Source organism: Camelus bactrianus, chromosome 24 (assembly GCF_048773025.1).
Source record: "Camelus bactrianus isolate YW-2024 breed Bactrian camel chromosome 24, ASM4877302v1, whole genome shotgun sequence".
In the NCBI taxonomy this organism is placed as follows: domain Eukaryota; kingdom Metazoa; phylum Chordata; class Mammalia; order Artiodactyla; family Camelidae; genus Camelus; species Camelus bactrianus.
Window position 1 is genome coordinate 3,167,481 of NC_133562.1, and position 22,148 is coordinate 3,189,628.

Consider the following 22,148-nt stretch of genomic DNA (forward strand, 5'->3'; position numbering starts at 1 on the left):
CCGCATGAGGCTGTGCTTCCCTGGCGCTGCCCAGTGGGTCACCTGGTGATGGGCTGTCCCTCAAAGCAGGAGGAGCAAGAAGCTGGAGGCTCACCTGCCTCGTGGAAAGCACTAAGCCCGCCAATAACTCCCTGAAAGCCTGGGGACAATGTTTTCCAGATTAATCTGTTAAGTGACGTCACAATTGCTTTTGTTTAGCTGGAGCGTTAAATGACAGAGAGGCCATGAGCGTTTTTTGATATATCTATTTTGAAGAGATATATATTGAAGATTTTAGGACACACATCATCAGTACTTTAAAGAGACAGATATTGAGAAGCTTTTCTTTTCTATTTGGAAGTTAAGTTCACTTCCAAATGCAAAGTTTCACATTTTCACTTTAAAATTCCAAATTTTATGCACATTAATTTCCAGTTCTCTAAGAAAGTCCTTGCTTCTTTCGATTTCAGTAGCTTTTGAAACTTAATAATCGGACAACTTTCTAAAGTATGGTAAGTATATCTTTCTTATTTTTGCCCATTTCCACCCCAATGCCTCCCAGGCCCCTAAAGAGGCCTTACAAACAGTAAGTGTTCAATAAACATTCACTTGAATTAAAGGCATTAATTTAATAGCACATAATAGGCTATGTGCTTATGATACCAAGCTAACAAATATCTTCTAAACACAATATCAAGCCAGAGACATTTCCAATGGCTAATCATTAGTGTAAAATTTAATTAACACTTTTCATGGTGGTAAGTAAAACGATAGGAAACTTTTTTCATTTGAGTGTTACAACTGGCTGGATCAAATATCTTCCCCAGATAAGACCATTATTTGAAATGTCACGCTGGCGGTTCTGTCTAACAGGCTGAGAATCGCAGCACCGTCACATCAGCTGTTCGTGATTTTGGCAGCGTTCGCCGGGGGCTAATGAGTGCATGAACGTGAGTTATATTCTCAACCCTGGTTCCCTTTCAGCTCTTGTCAGGTGGAGGTCTCAGTCCTCTTAGAACTCACACTCTGTCCAGCATCCCAAGCTCCTGGAGGGCTGGTTCCAGCAGCGACTGCTGCTCCCACCACCCCCAACTCTCATCGGGGAGTTTCTGATTCCATCCGTCTGGGAGGGGACAGGAGTCTGCCTGTCTACGAGCTCCTGAGTGATGCTTAAGCCACTTTAAGTGATGCTTCAGGGACCACACTTTAAGGACTACTCTTTTTGAGCAAAGTTTCTCAAGATGTAGTCACAAACCAGGATCCCCTGGGGATGCTGTGGGACCCTTCAGGGACCTCGGACAGCAGAGTCACCGTGGCCGGCCATAGAGACCAGCGCTGGGAAGGACTACCCCTGGTGGCCCTCGGGCACAATCGGTTTTGAGAAGCACAGGGATAAACACAGCTGGCTGTTAGCCCTGGTTGGGTATCCCAACGCCCTCCCCAAGGCCACCTAAAGCCGTTCAAGTGCAGGAGGTCAGCCTGATCCACCTCCCATTTGTCACTCCTGATCGTCCTCCCTTAACTCTCTGTACATTTCACCCTGAAGAAGTTACCGGCAGTGACCCCCCCACCCCCGCCAGGATCTGCAGAACCTATGTTTTTTCACCTGAGCACACATAGCCCTTCCCTTCTCACACCTCTGTTCTTTTCTTTTCCTCTCCCATGTCCCCACCCCGTAATCATGCCCTGGCCTTGCCAGCCGCCCCTGGACGGTGGGGGACCACAGACGACCACGGTTGATGACTAAAGCTCTCCTGCTCCCAACCAACACCAGCCCTACTTACTATTTTTCTCTGTTGAGTTTTTCCAAGCAACAGTGTCAACTCAGGCTTCTGATGCTAAACCACTATAGTATTTTAGGAACCCAAGAAGCTGCATCCTCTTATATGGGGAGGTTTGTTATTTTGTATCTTTTTTAAACATTTTCTTAGTGAGTTTGAAAAACATGATCAAACCTTCCCTCACTTACAAAATCAGCTTATTAATGTGTTGGATTCCTAAAGGCAAGAAGCCCACTGATACATGAGACTGAAAAATTTTGTCAGAAAGTTGGTTTTCTAAGAAAAGAATCCTAGAATTAAAAAACATGGTAGATAACACCGTTAAGAGAAATGCTTTACTGTTGAAAAAGTATGTTACCACTAATTAAAGTGCCTGACCTCTAACTGAAAACTGTCTTAGGACATTTAGATAATACACCATCATTCTAGAAAACTAAACCTAAAACAAAACTGACAGAAGACAACACTTCATCCAAAACAGTGCCTCGACTGAAACATATACACAGGTAGCAATTCCTAGAATGTATTTCAATTGTTATGAAACTATGACAATTTTAAATAAAGCCATCAGCTTTTCTAGAGTTGTCACAGAAATACTGAAATTCTAAAACCAACTTTTTCCACAATGCAAGGCTGTGTTTGACTCATACATGCTTATATAATCTGAAGACATAATTCAGGTTACTTGTTCATTAAGGAAAGTTCATTTAGAATCATTCAAATTACATACCTATCCATACATCCTATTCCTAAGTAACCTCTCTACTTAAAACCTGTAAAGTAACCCTTTGAAAGGTGATATGAACAATTGATTATGCTCAAACAATACTTCTTTAAACCCACGTAACGCTGAAAATATTAATGTGATTTCTTGGCGTGTCTTTGTCATGCACGCTGATTTAAACTTGCAGTCTTTTCATCAGATCCGTTATCAGTCTAGCTTAGGCACCTCAAAAATGTAAAATGTCATGACTCTAGTTATTAGCAGAAGAAAAAAATAAGTCAAACTGCTCAACAAATCTATTCACACTCTTTGTAAAGTGTACTTTAAAATTTTGTATTTTGAAATAATTTTAGACTTACAGGAGAGTTGCATGAACAGTAAAAAGATTTCAAGTACATGCTTCACCTGACTCCCCGTGATGTCATAATCTCACATAATCAGGGTCAAATTATCCAAAACTAAGAAGCTCAACACTGGGACAATGCTACTAACTAAATTATAGCCTCTCTTCAGATTTCGGCTGCTTTCCCACAAAAATCCTTAAAAGAGTATTTCAAAGAATAAATTTCTCAATAAGAGCTCCAAATTCACAAGGTATACTTTAAGGTTTAATCTCCTCCAAATACTGTAGTGGAAACAAAGGGCCACTCTGTTTGTATCTGTATTTCTGCGAACCAAAGCTTGCTTGCCGGAACCTAACACATCAGCCTCATTATAAAGTAAAACCGAACACTTTGTTGTGTAATATATACTATGATTTGGCTTTTAAGAAAATGGGTCAAAGAGGAATGATTTGCCAGCTATTTGGCTTCTCACTGTGGAAAAGAGAATTCCAAGCAGCAGCAAAATGATTTAATTTTGTTCCTCACATCTTCCTTGTATACCTTTTAACAAAAGTTATTTTTAATGATCAATAAAAGCCTAGATAGAAAGCAGAAAGTGAACATCCCATATTTTGCCTAACAAATTAGAAACTAAAAATGGAAGGTGATTTTTAAAGTGGAATGTTTATCATAAATTAAAATCTTCCTGGACAAAAAAAAAAAAGACTTCTTTTCTTTTTTCTCTAAATGTGTTGCACATTCTGTTTCTGATGTCTGGCATCCAAATTATGTGTCACACCCTCCAGAAATGATTAATCAACAATCACATCAATTCTGAACTCATTCCAAAACAGGATATGAGGGTGCAGAGGAGGGACTAGCAAAGGATAAATCTTAGTACACACAAAAAAACTCCACTGATTATATAAAACCTGATGACCGAGTCCATCAGGCAGCCTAAGGTGAACTGGTGGTGAAACTGTTAATTTCAGAAGAAGGGACGATGCAAGCCCCTCTAACAATCTAATAATCTCTCCTCCCCCTCACTTTTTTGTCTGCCAGGTAAGTACAATTTAAATGTTTGCAAATAATCAGGATTCACATTAGTAATTTATTCAACAAAGAGTGAGTGTCTGTTAGGGCTACAGCTCTATGTTAAGTATTTTATCAGAACCAAGAAGGAAAAACAACTGACTTTGCCCTCAAGCAGCTTACAGTCGAGTTCCTCTAGCTCTAAAATGGTCCCCATGTCAGGTGACAAGTATTTCAACCAGTAGAATCATAAAGAGAAGTGTCAGTGTCACTCATAACATTACAACTAACTTTCCCAACATACAAAAAAGTGTCTTTTCCAAAGCATTAAGTGCCTCACCCACATACTACCTGAAATTCGAAGTGCAGAGGAAAAGCATACTGCCTTGCAACATATCTGATCCTTGCACACACAAAATTTGCCAACTTCAATTTTTTTTAATTTCATCATTTCTAAGCACTCTCTATGGAATACTGCCCTTCATTTCCTGTTTGTCCTCTAACATACTAGGATAGCTCTGCCTTTCCAAATAAAAGAAGGCACAGCTCAATTGATGGCATGATAACAAACAAATAGAATGATATATATCCTCCAAAAGAAAAATCTGGCTAAAATTTAGTTTAAAAAAATTTTTAAGTCTCTTTTGAATAATTTAAATAAGCCTTAACAAGGACACAGGTCAGTACTACCTCAGCCAAAATCCCTTTTAATGATGAGACACCGATCATTTAAATAAGCTACATAAATATTTGTTTCCATCCCATGGACCACAACTTAAAAATCCACCAAAATGCTTTCTGACACAGCTTAACTTGAAACAAATCCCAGGCAGGGAGCTATGGATCTTAATAAAGAGAAAACCATCACTAAGGCCCTCATACTTGGCTTCTAACACTACTGAGTTACAAGGCTCTAAAACTGGCGAGTCTACTCTATAATTCACTAATAAGAAAGAACGCAGGCCAAAATCCACATCAATTTTATAGCAGACAGCAGTGCATCATTCTGTTAAATCCTCCGGAGCACGTGCAATTACCAGACAGTTAAGGACACATTAAACTCAGGAAAAGGGTATTTCTCTATTGAACTTGACAGCACTGAGCGAGCGGCGGCGGCCAACTGTGGTCAAGGGTCCTGCGACTCAGCGGCTTGTGGGGCTCGGCCTCTGCGCCTGCGTGTCCCCCGGGCTCCGGGAAAGTCAAGATGTAAGTTTCCACAGGTCATACAGCCAAACGCAAACGTCTCCAATGTTTTAAAATAAGCATTTTACTGTCAGTGTGAGTCTCCTTCAGCAAAAAAAGTTCAACTTACTCATTCCTCCCGAATAAACACAGAACCCTGTTTTGAAACCCAAGTTTAAGGTCAAATCTAAGGCATCTTATTAAAAGGAAAACAAGCCCAGTGCCACCATTCTATGTGGACCTCAGTGAACCTGATACCCACGAGACATAAAGTGTGCAACTGTGCAAGCCCTAGCTGCCGTCCATCCAAGTGTGTGCTGCGGGGAACACGGTGCGGGGCTCGCCCCTCGCCTGACCCAGGAGTCCCGTCCCCGCGTCCTCCCGCCAGGAGCTCTCCGGGCCCAAAGGCCCCGCGAGCTGCAAGCACATGCACTCGCAGCCACTGCCACTTCCTTTCCTGCCCCCCAGGGACCGCGGGCGGCGGGGCAGGCTGACCATCGCCCGTGGCAGGGAGCTCCGCGGGGCCGAAGGTGCGGAGGTGGAGCCCCGGGGCCGCAGGGTCACGGCGGCCACGGGGCTGGGGCCCGGTCATCCCTCCTAGCTGCCCGTCCTCCCGCCGGGACCGACGAGGACGCTGCCTCGGCTCTACCGGGCTGCCTTGCGACCGCGGGGACGAGCCCGGGTCACGGCGGCCACGGGTGGGGCGGCGGCAGGACAGGGAGTGAGTGATCGCCGCCACCGGAGCTGCTGCCGAGTCGGGCGATCGCGCGGGCTCAGCCGCACGGCGACACGGCCCGGCCGCCACTCGGGGTGGAAAGGACCGCGCAGCGCCCACGCCCGGCGGCCGGCGGCTGCAGCTCCGAACTTCAGGCAAAGTTTTCTGCTGTTGCTCTCGGAGCCGGCCCGGGACTCCGAGTGGCGCCGTCCGCTCCGACACGGAGGAAGGGGACACCCCGCGGAGGGCCGAGGGCCGAGATTGGAGCCCGGCTCCGAGGCCAGCGCTCAAGGCTCATCCGCTCGGCCCTCCCGAGCGCTAGGTGCTCGCCCTCCTCGCCGGCCCCGCGCCCGCGCAGGGGACCGACAGACACCATGTCCGGCCCGCCGCGCCCCCTCCTTTGACCCGCCGTACGCCGGCTTGGGCTCTCCCACCCGCGGAGCTGCCCGCGTCCCGAGCCCCCTCCGGCCCACACGCCCCAGGCCACGGCAGGCGCGGCCCCGCTTACCTGAAAACGTGTCCCCCGCCGCAGTTAGTAAAAGTCCAGCCAAAGTCGCCAGGCAAGTACCAAGTCGGCTCATGGTGCTGAGTGCGCGCCGGGCCGCTCCCCGGTGGCGCTGGGTGAGCGCGAGGGCGGAGGGCGGCCGGGAGCTTTGCTTTCCAGGCGGCGAGAAGAGGCGGGTGAACAGCCAAAAACAGAGCCAAACCCCCAAAGTGCCAACAGTTGCTGAAGTCCGAACTCCGGCGGCTCCGAGCCAGGGCAGAGGGTCTGCGTCCTCCCGCCCTGTCGCCGGCCCCGCTCAGACCTGGCGCGGCTGCCAGAGGGAGCGGAGGGCGCGCCCGCAGAGCCAAAATCCGCCCTCAGTTCCAGCGGCTGCGTCCGCCGCCGCTCTCCTTCCCCGACTCGGGACCCGAGCCTCCGGCGCCGCGGTGGCCGGAGCCGGGGCCGGGGCTGCGGCCGCGCGCGTCCCGCCCGCCGCCTCTACGCCGGCAGCCGAGCAAGCCCCCGGGCGGCGGCGCGCCGATGGCCGAGCCCGCGCCGGCTGCGCGCGGGGCTCCTGCTCCCCGACTGACTGGCGGTGCCCCGCAGGCCGGCTGAAGGGAGAGCCCACGTCACGGCCGCCCGCGCCGCCGCGGCCCACTAGAGGGCGTGAGCACCCGGCCCCGCTGGCCCGAGCCCCGTGCTCCGTGGCCACGGCGCCTCGGGGGGAGCCGAGCGGGGGGCGGCCGCGGGGGCGGCGTCACTGCGAGGAGAGCGGCGGCCGGGCGGCGCCACCCGCTCCCCTCGCGCCACGCCGCGGCTTCGGTTTCGCGGCCGGCTTCCGGGAGGGGAACCGCGCGCGCGAGGGGCCGCACCACGGCCAGAAGTTTGTCCCGGGTCACGGGCCACCAGGAGTTTGCGAGAGCGGCGGGCGGGACCAGCGGCCTGCAACCCGGCGGGCGGACGAGGCGGCTCCGTCCCGGCTCCGGACGCTGTCAGCGAGCGGGGCCGGCGGCATCCGGAGCCGCAGGGCCCGCGATCCCTGGCGGCTGCGGGCCACCCCAGCCGGGAGATCGGGAGGCTGCGAGGGACTGCCGGCTTCTCTCGGGCGCGGACGTAGCGAAGTTGGCGGGCGCCACGGGAGGGAGCGGGGGCCGTGGGCACCGCGACCTCGTAGCGCGCCAGCCTCCTGGCCGGCCCCGCGGGGCACCCGCCCTCCCGTCCCTGGAGCCCCGCACCCGCACGCTCTGCCGCTTCATTGCGCCCCCACCGTCCCGGGTGGGCCCGAGCGAGCCGCGGGCGAAGCACGGAAGGCGGCGGTCACACCGAAAGGAGGGTTTGGACCTACATAACCTGTGATTTCTGCATCTGGTGCAGTGTTGGGAAACGCGGGAGGAGGAGGCGTGGGTAATCAAATAATGTCTTGAAATACATAATTTACGATTCGGGGTCTGGAATGCCTATTGCATTAAATGAATAAAAAAGCTTCCAATGCTTCGGTAAAGAGGTTCACTTTGTAAAATTGGGGTAAAAAAAGTGATCCTTCTATCTTCCTTCTGTCTGACCTCGGAATACGCACATCGAGCCAGCACCAAACAACTGTCAGCGCCAGGGCTAGCCAACTGAACACAGTAGAAGGCCCGGGAAGAGGTTACATTAGAAACCAAGTAACTAACCATGTGAGTGGCACTGTGCCTTCTAGCACTACAGGGCACCGGCAAGAGGGCAAATCCGGGACGCAGGTGTGCCGGGGGCTCTCTGCGCTGCTCCCACCCGGTCCTTACATAGGCCTAGTGCACTGGTCCCACCCTCCCCTCGACCCTGTCTCCTGAGGACCCTAGAACCCATAAGTTATGTCACAGCTGTCACCTCCCCAGGGCAAACTGAGGGCCTGGAGGACTCTTGCTTTGGTGCCCCAACCAAGAGCTCCTCCTTCTTCAGGAATTCCACTTATTAGATCCTTATCATAAGTGCTCTTTAAAAGGCGCTATATTAATCATTTACTTCTGAACACCGCGACCTGCCACCATCCCACTGCTTCTCCCAAACATGTACGTGTTGAGCCTTGTTTTGATTGCAAAAGGAGTCACATGCCTCCACAGATGGGCACTGAGGGTCTGCAACCTGGGCTTTCCCAGTGCTGAGGTCCTGCACGCACAGCCAACGTGCCCAGATTTGCCTTTTTCGGATGGTAATATGCTTTCCAATGGAGCTTTTATGTTAGTAGATGGGAGGAGGCCCCAGATAAGGAGGCAGAAATCAAACTAGACATTTTCCTTCCGAGTAACTTCAAGTTGGGGGAAGAAGCTAATGTTAGGGTAGGATTTCACTTGCAAAGTATGTGAATTCTTTCAGCAAATATCTATTAAGGCCATATATATGCCAGGCACTATGCTATGTGCTATAGGTTGTCTTAGGCTGGACTCCCTCAGAAACAGGCCTGGAGGTAAGGGTTTAAGTGTAAGTGGGTTTAAGGTTTTATTGGGAAAGTAACCCCAGGAAGCAGTACAAGAGGAATGGGGAAAGTAAGAGGGGGGGAAATTCAATATAGGGTATATGGATGAGCAGGTTACCACTGTGGGTAACTAAAACTCACTCCCCTGGGGGCCTCAGGGAGAAAGTGTGGAACAACAGCCTGAGAGCTGGAGCTGCCAGCGGCGAGGAAAAGTGTGAGGTGGCTGGGGGGGAGGCATGGCAGGCCACTGCACTAAGAGATGTCCCTGCACCCACAGAAGAAAGCCCTGCAGGGATTCTCTGCTGTTACCCTGGTAACCTGAATACACCCTGTCCCTTCTTCCCCTTACTTAAAGCTCAGTGGGAGGGCCAATGAATTTCCATTATCTCTGTGCTCTAAACATTACTGTGTTAAGCCAACTCTACCCTTATTAGCCTGCAATCCACATTGCAGACAGTGATGGGGTTTTTGCCAGCAGCTTCTTTCCTTGCAATTCAGACAACTACTGTTTATTACAGGTAACTGGCCAAAGCAGGGTTGAGCCCACATGAAAAGCCTCTATTCACAATGAATGGATTGGACTTCCTCTAAGGAAGGGCTGCTGCAGGGACCCTCCCTATGGGGCATTTTACTTTTTTTTTCCCCAGCAGGGGAATTGTTTTGCCTTTTATTTTAAGTCCAACCACATGACACTCCTGTCTCTCTGGGGACAATAGTGACATTGGCAGAAAGGCTGACCAGAGTTGGGGGGCAGTCAGGCCAGCCCCCCATCATATATCTAAATACTGCAAAGTTATCAGTCAAGCTAGAAAACTATCACATGTTGTATCTTAATTCCTCGACAAAGACAACAATATTGAAAGATAAGAAAGCCTATAGTTGTCGTAAGACAAAAATCAGCAAACTATCAAAGACAATGGAATACGTCATTACGCATTTCTACATTCTCCTATTGATAGTCTGGCTGTACGGATAAGTAATAAAGACATACATAATTCACTCATTACCTAAATTTGGTTTTCCCTTTTAGTAAAATCGCTCATATGTTACCATAATCAAGATTGTCACATAATTTGTGTTCTGGTGACAGCAATGATCTGAAGCTACAATGTTCTGTATGGAACACTTAGCCACATTTCACCAGTTTTGTCCCTCAGTGGCTCTAGCAAGCACTTAACAGCCACATGTGGCTAGTGCCCACTGTAGTGGTTGGCACAGATACACAACATTTCCACCATCACAGAAAGCTCTATTGGACAGCACTGATAAAGGATCAATGTATTCAAATTATGCAAAATTTGAGTGTCTATTTACATCAAAAATGTAAATTTAAATGTTTTAAAACAGAAAGTTAAAATCACTTCCCTCTAGTTGTTGACAGTTACTTTCTTCCAAATGGTTCAAAGATATCTATTAGGATGCAAATGCAACCTACCAACTGTAATGAGGAATCCCCGCATCTCAAAAGAAATTATTCGTAAGAAGCTTAACATTTACTAATTTAAATTCAATTACACCTTATTGATTTTTAATAAGCAGAAACCTATTAGCAATTCAAGCATTCAGTGTTCACCCCATCAATGGAAAAAAATCAGTATCATTATTTTGGAAATGTTGATTAAAAATAATTTTTTATAATCTCCAAAAAAATCAGTATCATGTTTCCCATGTTATAACTAACATACCTACCATTTTAACAATAATATTAACTACTTAATTTTGAACAATGTTCTTCAGGCACCAGGTTCAATCAACTACATGCAAATACTAATACTCTTGCGTGATTTCTTCCAGAATTGGAACACGAAGAGAAGGGAGAAAATTGGTGATTAGCACCACAAAGAAACCCCACTCATTGTTTAAAAATGTCTCCTATTTTCGCTATCTGAAAGGAAGGATTGATTTTGAACGGATTTGACTTTTCTTTTCACTAAGTGTCCCTGCTATACATCATCCACACACCTAGGAGTGTCCACATGCCACGTCCACCACACTGCACCTCCAAAATTTCAGTGCTGTTCCAAGTCCATGGGACCAATGTTGGGGTGAAGGGTTTCTCTGGAGCCTAAATAGTTGGTTTTGAGATCGGAGGTTTAGGGTTATGTTTTCTGGTCTCTCAGCTCTGAGCCCCAGATCTCTAATGAAAGAAGTGACCAAATGCCTCTTAGTAAATGTATTTTTATAGGTTCGTGGTACCTGGGGCCCTGTAATGCCCAGGCCCATGGCAGGAGCCCACTCTGTAGGGTCTCTCAGAAGAACTGCCTTTGCACAGTGATGGTGTCCGGGGCATCAGTAACAGTTTGTGACACGTGTCCAAACTCCATGAAGGTCAAAATGTAAATTAAAAAAAAAATGATCTGACCATAACCTATCCTTACCTATCCTCAATGTTATACTGAATTTGGAAGTTAACCACATGCAGAAAGTTCCCAGCCCATCAAAAGCATCACACCTGCAGAAAAGCATAGACTAAAAGATCACATAAATACCTCCCAAGGTTGCTTCATTGGGGCCAACGTGACCCAGCAGAAAAGGAAAAGATGGTCATTGTTTTGGTCACTCCTGTTTTGTTTCCTAGGCCTGGCTGCAATGATTAATTCTCAATTTTAGAGGCACATTGAGATCATGGTAGGAAGTGGATTTTGAGATAATAAATGGAAAGTGTAAGTAAGCATCCTTGTATAGATTTCATGTTGATGTATTCTTTCATTGATCAAGGATAGCATGTCATTGAAAAACAAGAACAAAAGGTAAGAAGGAGGGAGGGAGGGAGGCAGGGAGGGAGGGAGGCAGGGCGGTAGGAAGAGAGGAAGGGGAAAGAGAGGGAGTCAGAGACAAAGCTAGCTTGGAATTTGAAGTCCAACTTGACTGAGTCCCAACTGTGTGATTTAAATTAGTTAATTTCCATTTCCTGGCTTGCAGAGATGGCATTACATGTAGAAGCTCTGTGTGAATCGGAGGCACTGAACAAACGTGCTCTCTGATGAAGTGCGCAGTGCATCATGATCTCTGCCCTCCCCTACCTGTCTCTCCCTCAGGGAAGCACGGAGCCTTGGGGGAAGCAGGTGGAGTGTGGACGCAGGATCAGCAGATCCCTGCCCTGCATGCACACTCGTCATCAGAGTCTGCTTTACCTCGTTTCAGACATGAGAGGAGCAAATCGAATTTTTCACCCAGGACTTTGCATCACAGCTTCACTAGCCTTTTGAATGTGTGTACAGGAAACTGGGGAGAATGGGATGAAAATGAAAAACACATCATTAGCTGTTCACAGGGACTGGAAGAAACCAGGTCATTTAAACTTTCACCAGTGAAGCCCTGTTCTCACCTGAACAGAAGGAAAAATAGGAGCAGGTGCCCTTTTTTGAAGTTGTTCATATCCTACCTGAGGCCAGAACCTGTCACCAGCAAAAGGCAAGGCTCCTCCAAGCAGAGTTCAAAGTCACTTTCGTATAAAGGCTGGCATCACTAGCATGAATTTTTAGATGCCCCAGGAATTCCTTCTCAAGGCCTAATTAAAAGGAGAGAGGTAATAGGTTTTAGTACTTTGCTTTGTTCACGTTACCCTCAGAATATGAATTAAGCTCCTGAAATGTTGATAGTAGGCCAATGCATTTGCCTATTCTTTTTAAAAATCTTAGCTCTGACAACGTTGACATTGTGACATTAGGTGAGTCACTTAACCTCTCTGTGCTTCGGTTTCCTTATCTGTAAAATGAAGGTAATAACTGCATCCACCTGAGTTGTTGTGAGGATTCAATGAGATAATAATGTAAAGTGTTCTGAAAAGTTCCTGGGGCATCATTAGGGATACAGAAGTATTAACCACTGATTTTAAAATCAAATGCTAACGAGTCTACTCTGCAGAGTTCTGTGTGGGGGTTCTGTGCGGGGAGATGGGAGAGAGACAGCTCATTGGGCCCAGTTACCATTTAGGTGTGATGACATTCAACATGTCCTCCCTTCCATCTGTTCTCACCAGGCTCTTCTTTGGGGCTCATGGAGTTGATATCAGTTTCCAGATCCAGCACCAGACCACGTCCAGAGAAACCGTGAGGCAGACCCTTCCCGTCTGCTCCTCTGCAAAATGAGAGTAGTCATTTCTGTCCCGTTCACCCCATTGCGTTGCGAGAGCATCAGTGACAATGTGCATGCAAGTTCTTTATAAACAGGTCCTCAATGACTAAACTTTTAGTTTCTTAAATAACCCTTCTATTTCATCTCACCAGGTGGGACTAAAGGGTCACAATTTGCAAATAGGTCTGTATCTTTATAAAGATCTGTTTCTGATTGGAACTTTCACCTTTTCCCTATTTTAGGTAAAATAATTAGGGAGGTTGATATTCTCAAAAAAATTCCCTAGTCATGAGATTGATAGCAAGGTGGATCCCACGTGGTAGTGATCTCAAGATGCTAGAAAGGATCATTATTACAGCCACGTCCAAACCTGTGTTCCCCAGGATGGCGGATACAGGAAGTGACCTGCTGGAGGGTCCCTGGCAACCATCTGATCCCTAGAAGGTGTGTCGCCTCTGCGAGTTGTTTTGTATACTCTGCAGAGGATGCAGATCTCCTGGGCCTTCCCTGCCCTGAGTGGGCAGGACACTGGGCTGCTAACCACCGAGGGGCCTCTGGGGAGACAGGCCATGCTGTTCCCTTTCCTGCTGCCCCCACCCCCTGGACTCAGGGAACCAACTGCCTGCACACAAGCACCTCTCTGACCAGAAGAGACCGTCTGCCCTGCCCTTAGGGATGGGCCTGCTCTTCCAGTCTGGAAGCAGTGACGTCATAGGCAGAGTAACATCCTCCCCCACATGCACATCAGCTGCAGTTTTCAGGCTGGTTCACTGAATATGGAAAAAGGCAGAGGAGAAAAACCTGATTTATGAGGATTTTATTAGAGTCCACTGGTGGTCACTGTGCAGTCACTCTACGTATTTTATTTAAATCTCCAAGAAGTCCTAGAAGAAAATGCTTTCTGCTGTCTCCTTTGGGAGCTGGAAAGTCTTTGAGAGTCGGTGGCTCACTGGGGGGTGGGGGTGTGAGATGACACTTGGTGTCTGACTCACAGTCAGTTCCAAGGCACAGGCGTCAGCTCCCCACCCAGCAGCCACTTTCCACGTGGGGGTTCATTAAAGGAGAGAGTGACTGTCTCTGTGCCCCTCTTTTTTTTTTCCCCAAAGGCTTTGAACTCATGTTCTATATCAGTCCTTGTGCCTTTGTATGAGACAACTGGTTTCCTCAGGACACAGTTTGAAGTTAGGCAGCTTTTCCAAAACTCAGGGTGGAAATCATGGTACTGAATCATGTTCCCATGGATTCTCATTTCCTTTTTATTTCACTTCCTTTAAAACCAATCCTTTGAAGTCAATAGGTACCTTTCTTAAAGCTCTGCTTGAGTAATACTATTAAGAAACGTTACGCTGACGATGTCAGTCCTCCTTCAGATTAAATTATTGCAACAATAGTGTGCGGGGTCCTGTGATCTGTAATAAGGCCAGGTTTTCACCAGGAAAAAAAATTTCACCACAACATCAAAGAAAAGATCATCTTTACTTTCTCTTCATCTTTAATAAATTAAAGTTTCCAAATGTTGCATTTTGAATTGAAGTTTCCAGACAGTCATTACTGTGATGATGAGACAAGCAGTGGAAGAAAATATCTGAACTTACCTCACTGTGTTTGGGGGCTAATATTTACTGAAGTCTTCCTATGAGCAGAGTATCTTGCTAGCACATTAAAACTCTGAAAGACATACATGATTTGTATGCCCATTTGAGAGATGAAGAAACTGAGGCTTAAAGACAGCATGACTTAGATCTGATAAAGGTAAGGCAGTATAATTAGGTCATTGTCACTCAGCAGTAGCTGGTCAAGCTGTGGTTTGTAGGTGAATATTCTGATTTCTCGAGCTCCCTTTCTTGATCACTCTTTTGTGTTTGGTCTTCACCTTTGTCTATTTTCCTGGTATAAACTCTTCCTCAAACTGTTGTCTAGCTTGCCATCCTCCTGCACACACTGCACCGACCTTTGTTTATCTGATGATCTGAAAGCTCCCATCTAAGCTTTATCCATCCTTCAAGGATGGACAAGTTAGGATCGCAATCATCTGTGGGTAAGGGAAAACCCTGCCAACACTGGCATTTAAAACCATGGTTAAGGGGATGGGACCAAGGAGTCTCCAAAGTCCAACTTTTCCACTTCCTGAGTAACTTGGGTAAATCATTCAACCTTTTCATGACTCAACTTTCTCATCTAAAAATGGGATGACAATGGCGCTTTTTTCAGTTCTTGTGAGGATTAATTATGAATTCAAGTAAACTGCTTAGAAAACGCTTAAAAAAAAAAAGAAAAGGAAAGAAAAAGAAAAAAAAAGTTACCATCATATAGTTTCTCACATGGAGGTAGGCAGCCTGGGGGTGCAGGCACATCTCCACACCACCCAAGATTCAGGCTGCTCGTTCCCAGCCTTGCAAAACCTAAGTGCCTCCTTCTGTGCCCCAGGCAGAAAGGAAGAGGAAAGGAAAGGCGCAAGACAACTGCTTCTTGGAGGCTTTGGCTCTTTACTTGGGAAGGAAAGACCCCAAAAGGACTTCCTCCTACAGGGCATCACCACAAATGGTGTGATACACTCGGCCTGGCCTCCGGCATGCCTGGAAGTTTCAGTTACACGTGTTCCAGCCTCTCTAGTGGAGGAAGGCAAGGGAGCAGGTGGCTGGGCATGGTTGTCAAGTGACCTCTAGTAACGCCCGGAAGATCCAGCTCACACCCCACCTGCCTGTCCTCCTCACGTCCCTCAACAGACATGACTTGTGATTTCTTTGGCTCTAATTTATGGTTCTCTCTGCCTGGGGACATACTTTGGCATGTTGGTTTTTTTCTCATCCTTCAGGTGCCAGTTAATGACTCCACCTTGGGAAGGAGTTCTCTATTTTGAATAAATCCAGGTCTCTCCTCTTACTCTCTTTTTCATACTCTCGTTTGTTTCCTTCATGAGGCTTAATTCAGTTGGCAAGGTAAGAGCAACATCTTTTTTTTTTATATTCCCAACAAGCAGGGCTTTCTCCCTGCCCTTGGTACACCACTGTGTCCCCTGCTGTGAGGAAAGGATGCCGTCACCTCAGGAAGGAGGAGGGTACATGTGGAAGTTCATGTCAAAGAGGACAGAGGGGGAGGGCATCCCCTTCCTGCTGCAGAGGAACACTGGAAGAAAAAAGGGCATGGAACTAGAGCTAAGGGGCCAGACATCAAGGCAGAGCTGCCCAAGAATGGGTCAATGGACAAATTTCAGGGGATGGTCTGAGAAGATGGCACGCCTGTAGCAAAAATCCCAAGTCCAACATGGCCCTAATCCAACCAGGTCAGCCATGATCACTCAACAGCTACATGGGAAAGGAGCTGGATGGTGATGAAGGAATCATTTCAAATGACATATTTTGACAGGATGTGAATGTCCCATATTTTGATAGGATTTGAGATCTTGACCTCACTGCTACGATGTGATGTCTTATTCCCTCAAAAATGATGACCTCTTCAGGGCAGAGATCGCCTTTTTCTTCTTTGTATCTCCTTTGGGGCCTCCTACCCAGGGATCCATGGCTATTTGTTAATTGATCACATAAGGAGCTAAAGATAAAAATTACAGAATTAGGATGAGACAAAGGATGACAAATCCCAAGGTTGCTTGTATGTTTCTTCAGAATGGACCGTACAGCCCAGCAGAGAAGAGAGAGACTGGTAGATGGTGATGGCAGATATGGTGTGCGCCCGTCTGAGTTTCTGTGCCACTTCATATCGAAGAACAGCCAAGAAGATAGTAAGATTTTCAGAGGACATCTAAGATACTAAAATCAGTCTATAACCTTAAGAAGCAGGGCTTTGTGCTGAGATAATGACTTGTGTCATACACGTCCTTGCCAAGGAATCTAATCTGACATCTTGAAATCTTGATTAAATTTCTAGGTTTCATTCTGTTTCCCTAACCGTTGATTTACCTCGAATTTTTTGTTTGTTTGTTTGTTTTGGGGGGTGAGGATTAAGTTTATTTATTTATTCATTTTATTGGAGGTACTGGGGATTGGGTACCAGGACCTCTTGCATGCTAAGCATGCCCTCTACCACTGAGCTATATACCCTCCCCCATACCTGGAATTTTTTCTAACCGTTTGCTTGGTAGAAACTGAGATCTTTTATTCCTGTATAACATGCTCATTTTTTTTCCAGGTTATGGAGACACTCAGTCAGCTTCCAGAATCAGCCCTAGTGCTCTCCTGCTCCCTTTGTCCTTGGTTCTCTTGAAGTAGCCCCCCCACCAGGAACTCAGGCCCTGCCTGGCGCATAGAGGCGCTGCAGTTCCAAGTCTGCCCTTGACTAGCGGAGTGACCTCTGGGCACAGGAACCTCTGTGATCCTCAGTTTACTTAGGTAAAAGGACTAACAGTACCTGCCCTAACTGACTTATAAACGTATCAGGAGGATGTGGGGGGAGGGTATAGCTCAGCAGTAGAGTGTGCTTATCACATACAAGGTCCTGGGTTCAATCCCCAGTACCTCCATTAATAAATAAAAATAAATAAACTTAATTACCTTCCCCCAAAAAGTTAAAAAATAAAGTTTAAAAAATGACCTCCCCCCTCAAAAAAGAAAGAAAGAAAGAAAGAAAGAAAGAAAGAAAGAAAGAAAGAAAGAAAGAAACCGCATGGTATAAAAAAAAAGTATGAGGAAAATGAAAGATCTGTGTGATGTGAAACCCTTTACAGAGGGCAAAGTGATACACAGATGAAACTTATTATGTCTCATAAATAATCTCATTTATCCCCATTTTACAGGAAAAGATACTGAGGGCAGAAAGGCCTATGAATTTATCGGTGCTCTGGGTGTACTGATAGGGTGTGGAACCCACACTTGTACCCCTGCCTCCTCCTAGAAGCCCCAGTAATGATGATAAAGGGATAGGAAGGGAAAGGAATGAAACCACAAAGACAATAGCTGGGAGAGGAGGCAACAGCAACAAAATTTTGAAAATGGAAAAACGGGAAGAAGACTGGCAATTTACCCAGCGGAACGGGGAAAAACAAACTCTAAGCTGGCACTGAAGAAATCCAAGAAGCATCCGAAGTCCCAAAGGCTTTAGGAAGCCGGGTTTAGGTGGGCTGCAAACAGGATCGGCTGAAGGTCCGTTTAAATGCAGTTAAGAGCACCCTGGCCAAATCTTCCCTGGTCCGCTCAGCCAGGTGACAGCCTCTCATCTCTCTGGCAGAACACTAGAGGTTAACCACTCAGGCAAAGTCACGACAGGCGGTGACACTGCTCAGGGACATTCAGCACAACTGAGTTTGAGAAGACCAGGATGAAGGTGGAGCTTAAGTGACAGTGTAAATAATGAATTTGGAAACACCTCAACCTTTTTTCCCCACTCAGCTTCCAGAACACTGATGACCAGCCTTTCACCCTCCAGATAAATGATGCGAAGATTCTTCGCCGAGCACCCTGACCACCCAGGAGACACGACGTGGGTTCTGACACTGGAGTTCTCCCAGTGAGACTGTCCAGTAGCTAACTAAAGTTGGCAAGCCTCACCCGCATGCTGGGAACGTCCCATGGGCTTCATGATGCCCCACTGTTTCCCTTTTACCTGTTTAGAGCTCTCCTGGGGTATAACTTACAACCATAAAATAATCCCACACTTTAAAATGTGAGTAGAGAACCAGAGACTACCAGAAAGCAGAGGAAAATCTCTACTATGAAACACAATGAACAAAAAACAACAGTAGCAAATATTGGACAGAGACATGAAAACTTAAAAAACATCTATCAATAACATTCTTAGGGCAATGAGATAGAGCCTCTTTAAAGCAACAACAGGATGTTACAGAAAAGTAACATCCAGAAACTAAAATGAATTCTTAGAAATTAAAACTGTAATAGCAGAAATTAAAGATTCAGTGGGAAGGCTGGAAAATAAAGTTGACGAATTTATTTATTTAAGTAGAACAAATCTAATTTCCATTAAAGTAGGACAAAAAGACAAGAAGATGAAATATAGGAAGAAACATGAGAAAATCAGATTATGCAAGGAACATTTATTATCCAGAAAATGAAGTTCCAAGGGGAGAGAATAGAGAAAACAGTGGGAGAGAAATATTCAGGAAATAAACCAAGAAAATTTCCCAGAAAAGAAGGGCATGGATCTCCAGACTGAAATAGCCCTTTGAGTGCTCAGTGCAATAGAGGAAAATTGTTCCAAACCACAGCACATCATTGTGAAATTTTAGAACAATGGGACAAAGAAAATATACCACGAGTTTCCAGAGAGGAAAAAGTGGCTTAGGAAAATGGATTTTGAAGCAGAATAACTTTGACTTCTCAATGTACTCAGAAGGCTGGAAAACAATAGAGCAAAGCCTTTAAAATTCTGAAAGAAAATCATTTCCTTTCTGGAACTGCATTCTCCACCATCCTGCAATGAAGTATGAGAGTGAAATCAAAACGCATTCAAATATGCGAAGTTTCAGAGAAATTAACTCCTTCTAAGGAAGCTACTGACAGATCTGCTCCACCGAAATGAGACAGCAAAGAAAGAATTTAAAAATCACAGAATTAGGGATTCCATGACAACAAAAGGGAAACAACACAGGAAAGACCGAATGCTCAGGATTAAAGCATAGGAAGATCTCAGGAGGACAGCAGTGCAGAAGACTCAGAATAGGCTGGACTGAGTCAGGAGGCCATGAGAGATGTCTCCAGTAAGATGAAACTAATAGAATACTAACCATGTCTAAACATACAGAAAAGGGATTTAGATATTTGTAGGTAGAGTTTGGAATGAATTTGGGATAGAAATTAGAAAATTAAGCCAGTAAAACATAAATCTACTACCAACCCCAGAAAGTTGTGAAGGAAGGGAAGTGGGATCATAGGATACATGTCTCAGCGGTGAACAGCATTTGGTTGCCATGGTAACGTTAACACTAAGCATTTATCTGACCAAAATTATAATATAGCTGTACTATGGAGAGGCCAGGAGCCCAGAGGTGTGCTTCTGCTGTGTGCGGCTGGAGGGAGGTGGCGATGAGGCCGGAGGTGAAAGGGGCCCTGACCTTCATCTTCCAAGGTGGGGAGTCAATGGCAAAGTCTTAAATTAGCAGGAAGGAGTTGTGATGGTTAGACAGGTGAGGACAAATAGCCAAAGAAACGGCCAACAGAGTTGAAAACGGTCACCCGGAAGAACAGGAAATGTATGTGTGTTGGAGGGGAGGTGTTATCACGCACTCGTTGTGACAAATTGTGTGCATATGTAACTGTAATACAACTATAAACTCAATTTTTCAAAAAATCAACTAAATTGCTAAACTATATTTTTGGCAGAGGGGACAAAATTAAAGTTTCTCCATTCTGATTTTTTTCTCCATTCATTGCATTAGACCACCTCCCTCATTTCTAAGCACTTGGCACACTGAATTTGCAAATGGACAATGAATGGCCAGACCACATACAGAAATAGAACTCTGACCCCCAATCTCCAGCAATCGGCCCAGAAAAACCAACCTGGTATCGATAGTAACCAGCCCAGGAACCCAACTTTCTATAAGGCAGACTTGTAGGAAATCAGACCATAACCCCTTGTAACAATGGGTCCTGCATGGCCAGAACTTGATTAATAACTGACACCTTCCCTACTTTTCGTCCCTGTTTCCAACTTAGGACCAACCAATGAAAGCCAAGTATGTACCCCTAGCCAATCACATAAGATGCTCCTCTTCTACTTAACTCCTCTAGAGCCCCTAATGCCAGCATCCTCCAGGCAGGGTACAGCCTGCGTGGTCCTCCCTTTTTCCCACCATAAAGCTTTCACACTCCTCTGCCTGCCTTTGACTCTCTGCAAGACAAAAGTGACAGTGGCTGATCCTCTTGCTACACGAAGCACCTACTACATTTTTACCTAAATTAAACTAACATCTTAATAGTCTCCGCTTGCGCTCATTTGATTGGTCTTTCTGTATGTCCACATAGTATGGTGAGGCATTGCCAATTTTCAAAGACAGAAAACCATTTTTTTAGACCTTATTACATGTAGATTTTATTTTTTTTAATTGAAGTATAGTCAGTTCACAATGTTGTGTCAGTTTCTGGTGCACAGCACAATGTTTCAGTCATACATATATTCCTTTTCATATTCTTTTTCATTTAAGGTTACCACAAGCTAGTGAATATAGTTCCCTGTGCTGTACAGAAGAAACTTGCTGTTTATCTATTTTATATACAGTAGTTAGTATCTGCAAACAGAACAGAATTTTACAAAGCAAGTTGCCAAAAAAAGAGATCAAGTTACCATTATACTTTTTAATTTTACATTTTCTCTCAAATTGCCCAATTTAAATTTTCTTACTTCACTACCTTGAAATATGTCTAAAATATGCTTTTTTTTACCGACTTGAAATTCTCTCTTATATTTACTACTGCAAATATAAATGTTAAACATAGTTCATTTATGCACATTTTCCTCTTTGTGCTTTAGAACTGAATCACAGATGTCCTACGAGAGGGCACATATATGATTATGGAAAATTATTCTATTGAAAATAACAGTAGTTTTTATAATGATGTAAATCTGAGAAAGCAAAAGAAATGGACATTGGAAAAACAGATGTATTCACTAAAAAACTACTGTGTGCACGTGGTGAGCTAGTTGTTAGCAAGATTCAAATAATGCAAAATCAGTAGGAATTTGGCTAGTCCATGGAGTTGTCAAAGGCACGCGGGATGTACGAATAATAGCTGGAAATTTGTTGTGGACACGAGGCTATTAAGCTTGTCTAATGCCGCATTCAACACGGTAGTAAAAACTATGATTAAATAACTGATTTTATAGCAACTGTTAAAATTATTTGGCCAAAGTATAAATTAAAGTTCATGATGGATGCAAATGTATGTCTTAAAATGTATAATACTAATTTAGGTTCCTTTCCTGTTTTAAAATAACCATGCAGACGAAAGAACGGTGATTACCAAAATAAGAGCAAATTAATAAGGCTGCCAGAAAGGCTTCACAAGAGTCTGAAACATTAAATGTGACTTTTATTTTCAAACAGAGATCTCTTCCCTAGAGGGGCACACACAGCTTGCATGAGCAGAAGTGGAGTGAAACATGAAATTCTGAGACACTGGCAGGGGCACCAATACCAGGTATGGTCCTCCAGAGCCTTCTGTGTCACGTGCAGGGGTGCAGAGGGTGGGTCAACACCCACCCCATCTGGAGAGGTAGTTCCCTAACTGATTTGCGAACTGGTGCTGGTTAATCTTTCTGGCCTTTGTTTCAATCAGCATCGTTCCTTCCCTGGCTGCTTCTGAAATAAACTTGTCAACTTATGAAAGACGAAATTCTTGAGCAAAAGAAAGCTCTTGTTGAATGTCACATCCAATGTATCATGGAAGCTTTTTAGAAATGACAAGTGTCTAGACCCTTCCCTGGTGTAAT

General features: G+C 45.5%; 1 protein-coding gene across 2 annotated transcripts in view; it reads right to left on the bottom strand.

The window, feature by feature from the left end:
• PTPRM (protein tyrosine phosphatase receptor type M) overlaps positions 1-6,821 on the bottom strand; it is a 605,027-nt gene extending 598,206 nt beyond the window's left edge. The window contains exon 1 of one of the 2 annotated variants that reach the window (XM_074352449.1): positions 6,245-6,821. In XM_074352449.1, coding sequence (XP_074208550.1) covers positions 6,245-6,317 — 73 coding nt within the window. In that variant the 5' untranslated portion in view covers positions 6,318-6,821. The remainder of the gene's footprint in view (positions 1-6,244) is intronic. The other variant, XM_074352450.1, reaches the window with a different exon arrangement.
• Positions 6,822-22,148: the final 15,327 nt, after the last annotated feature.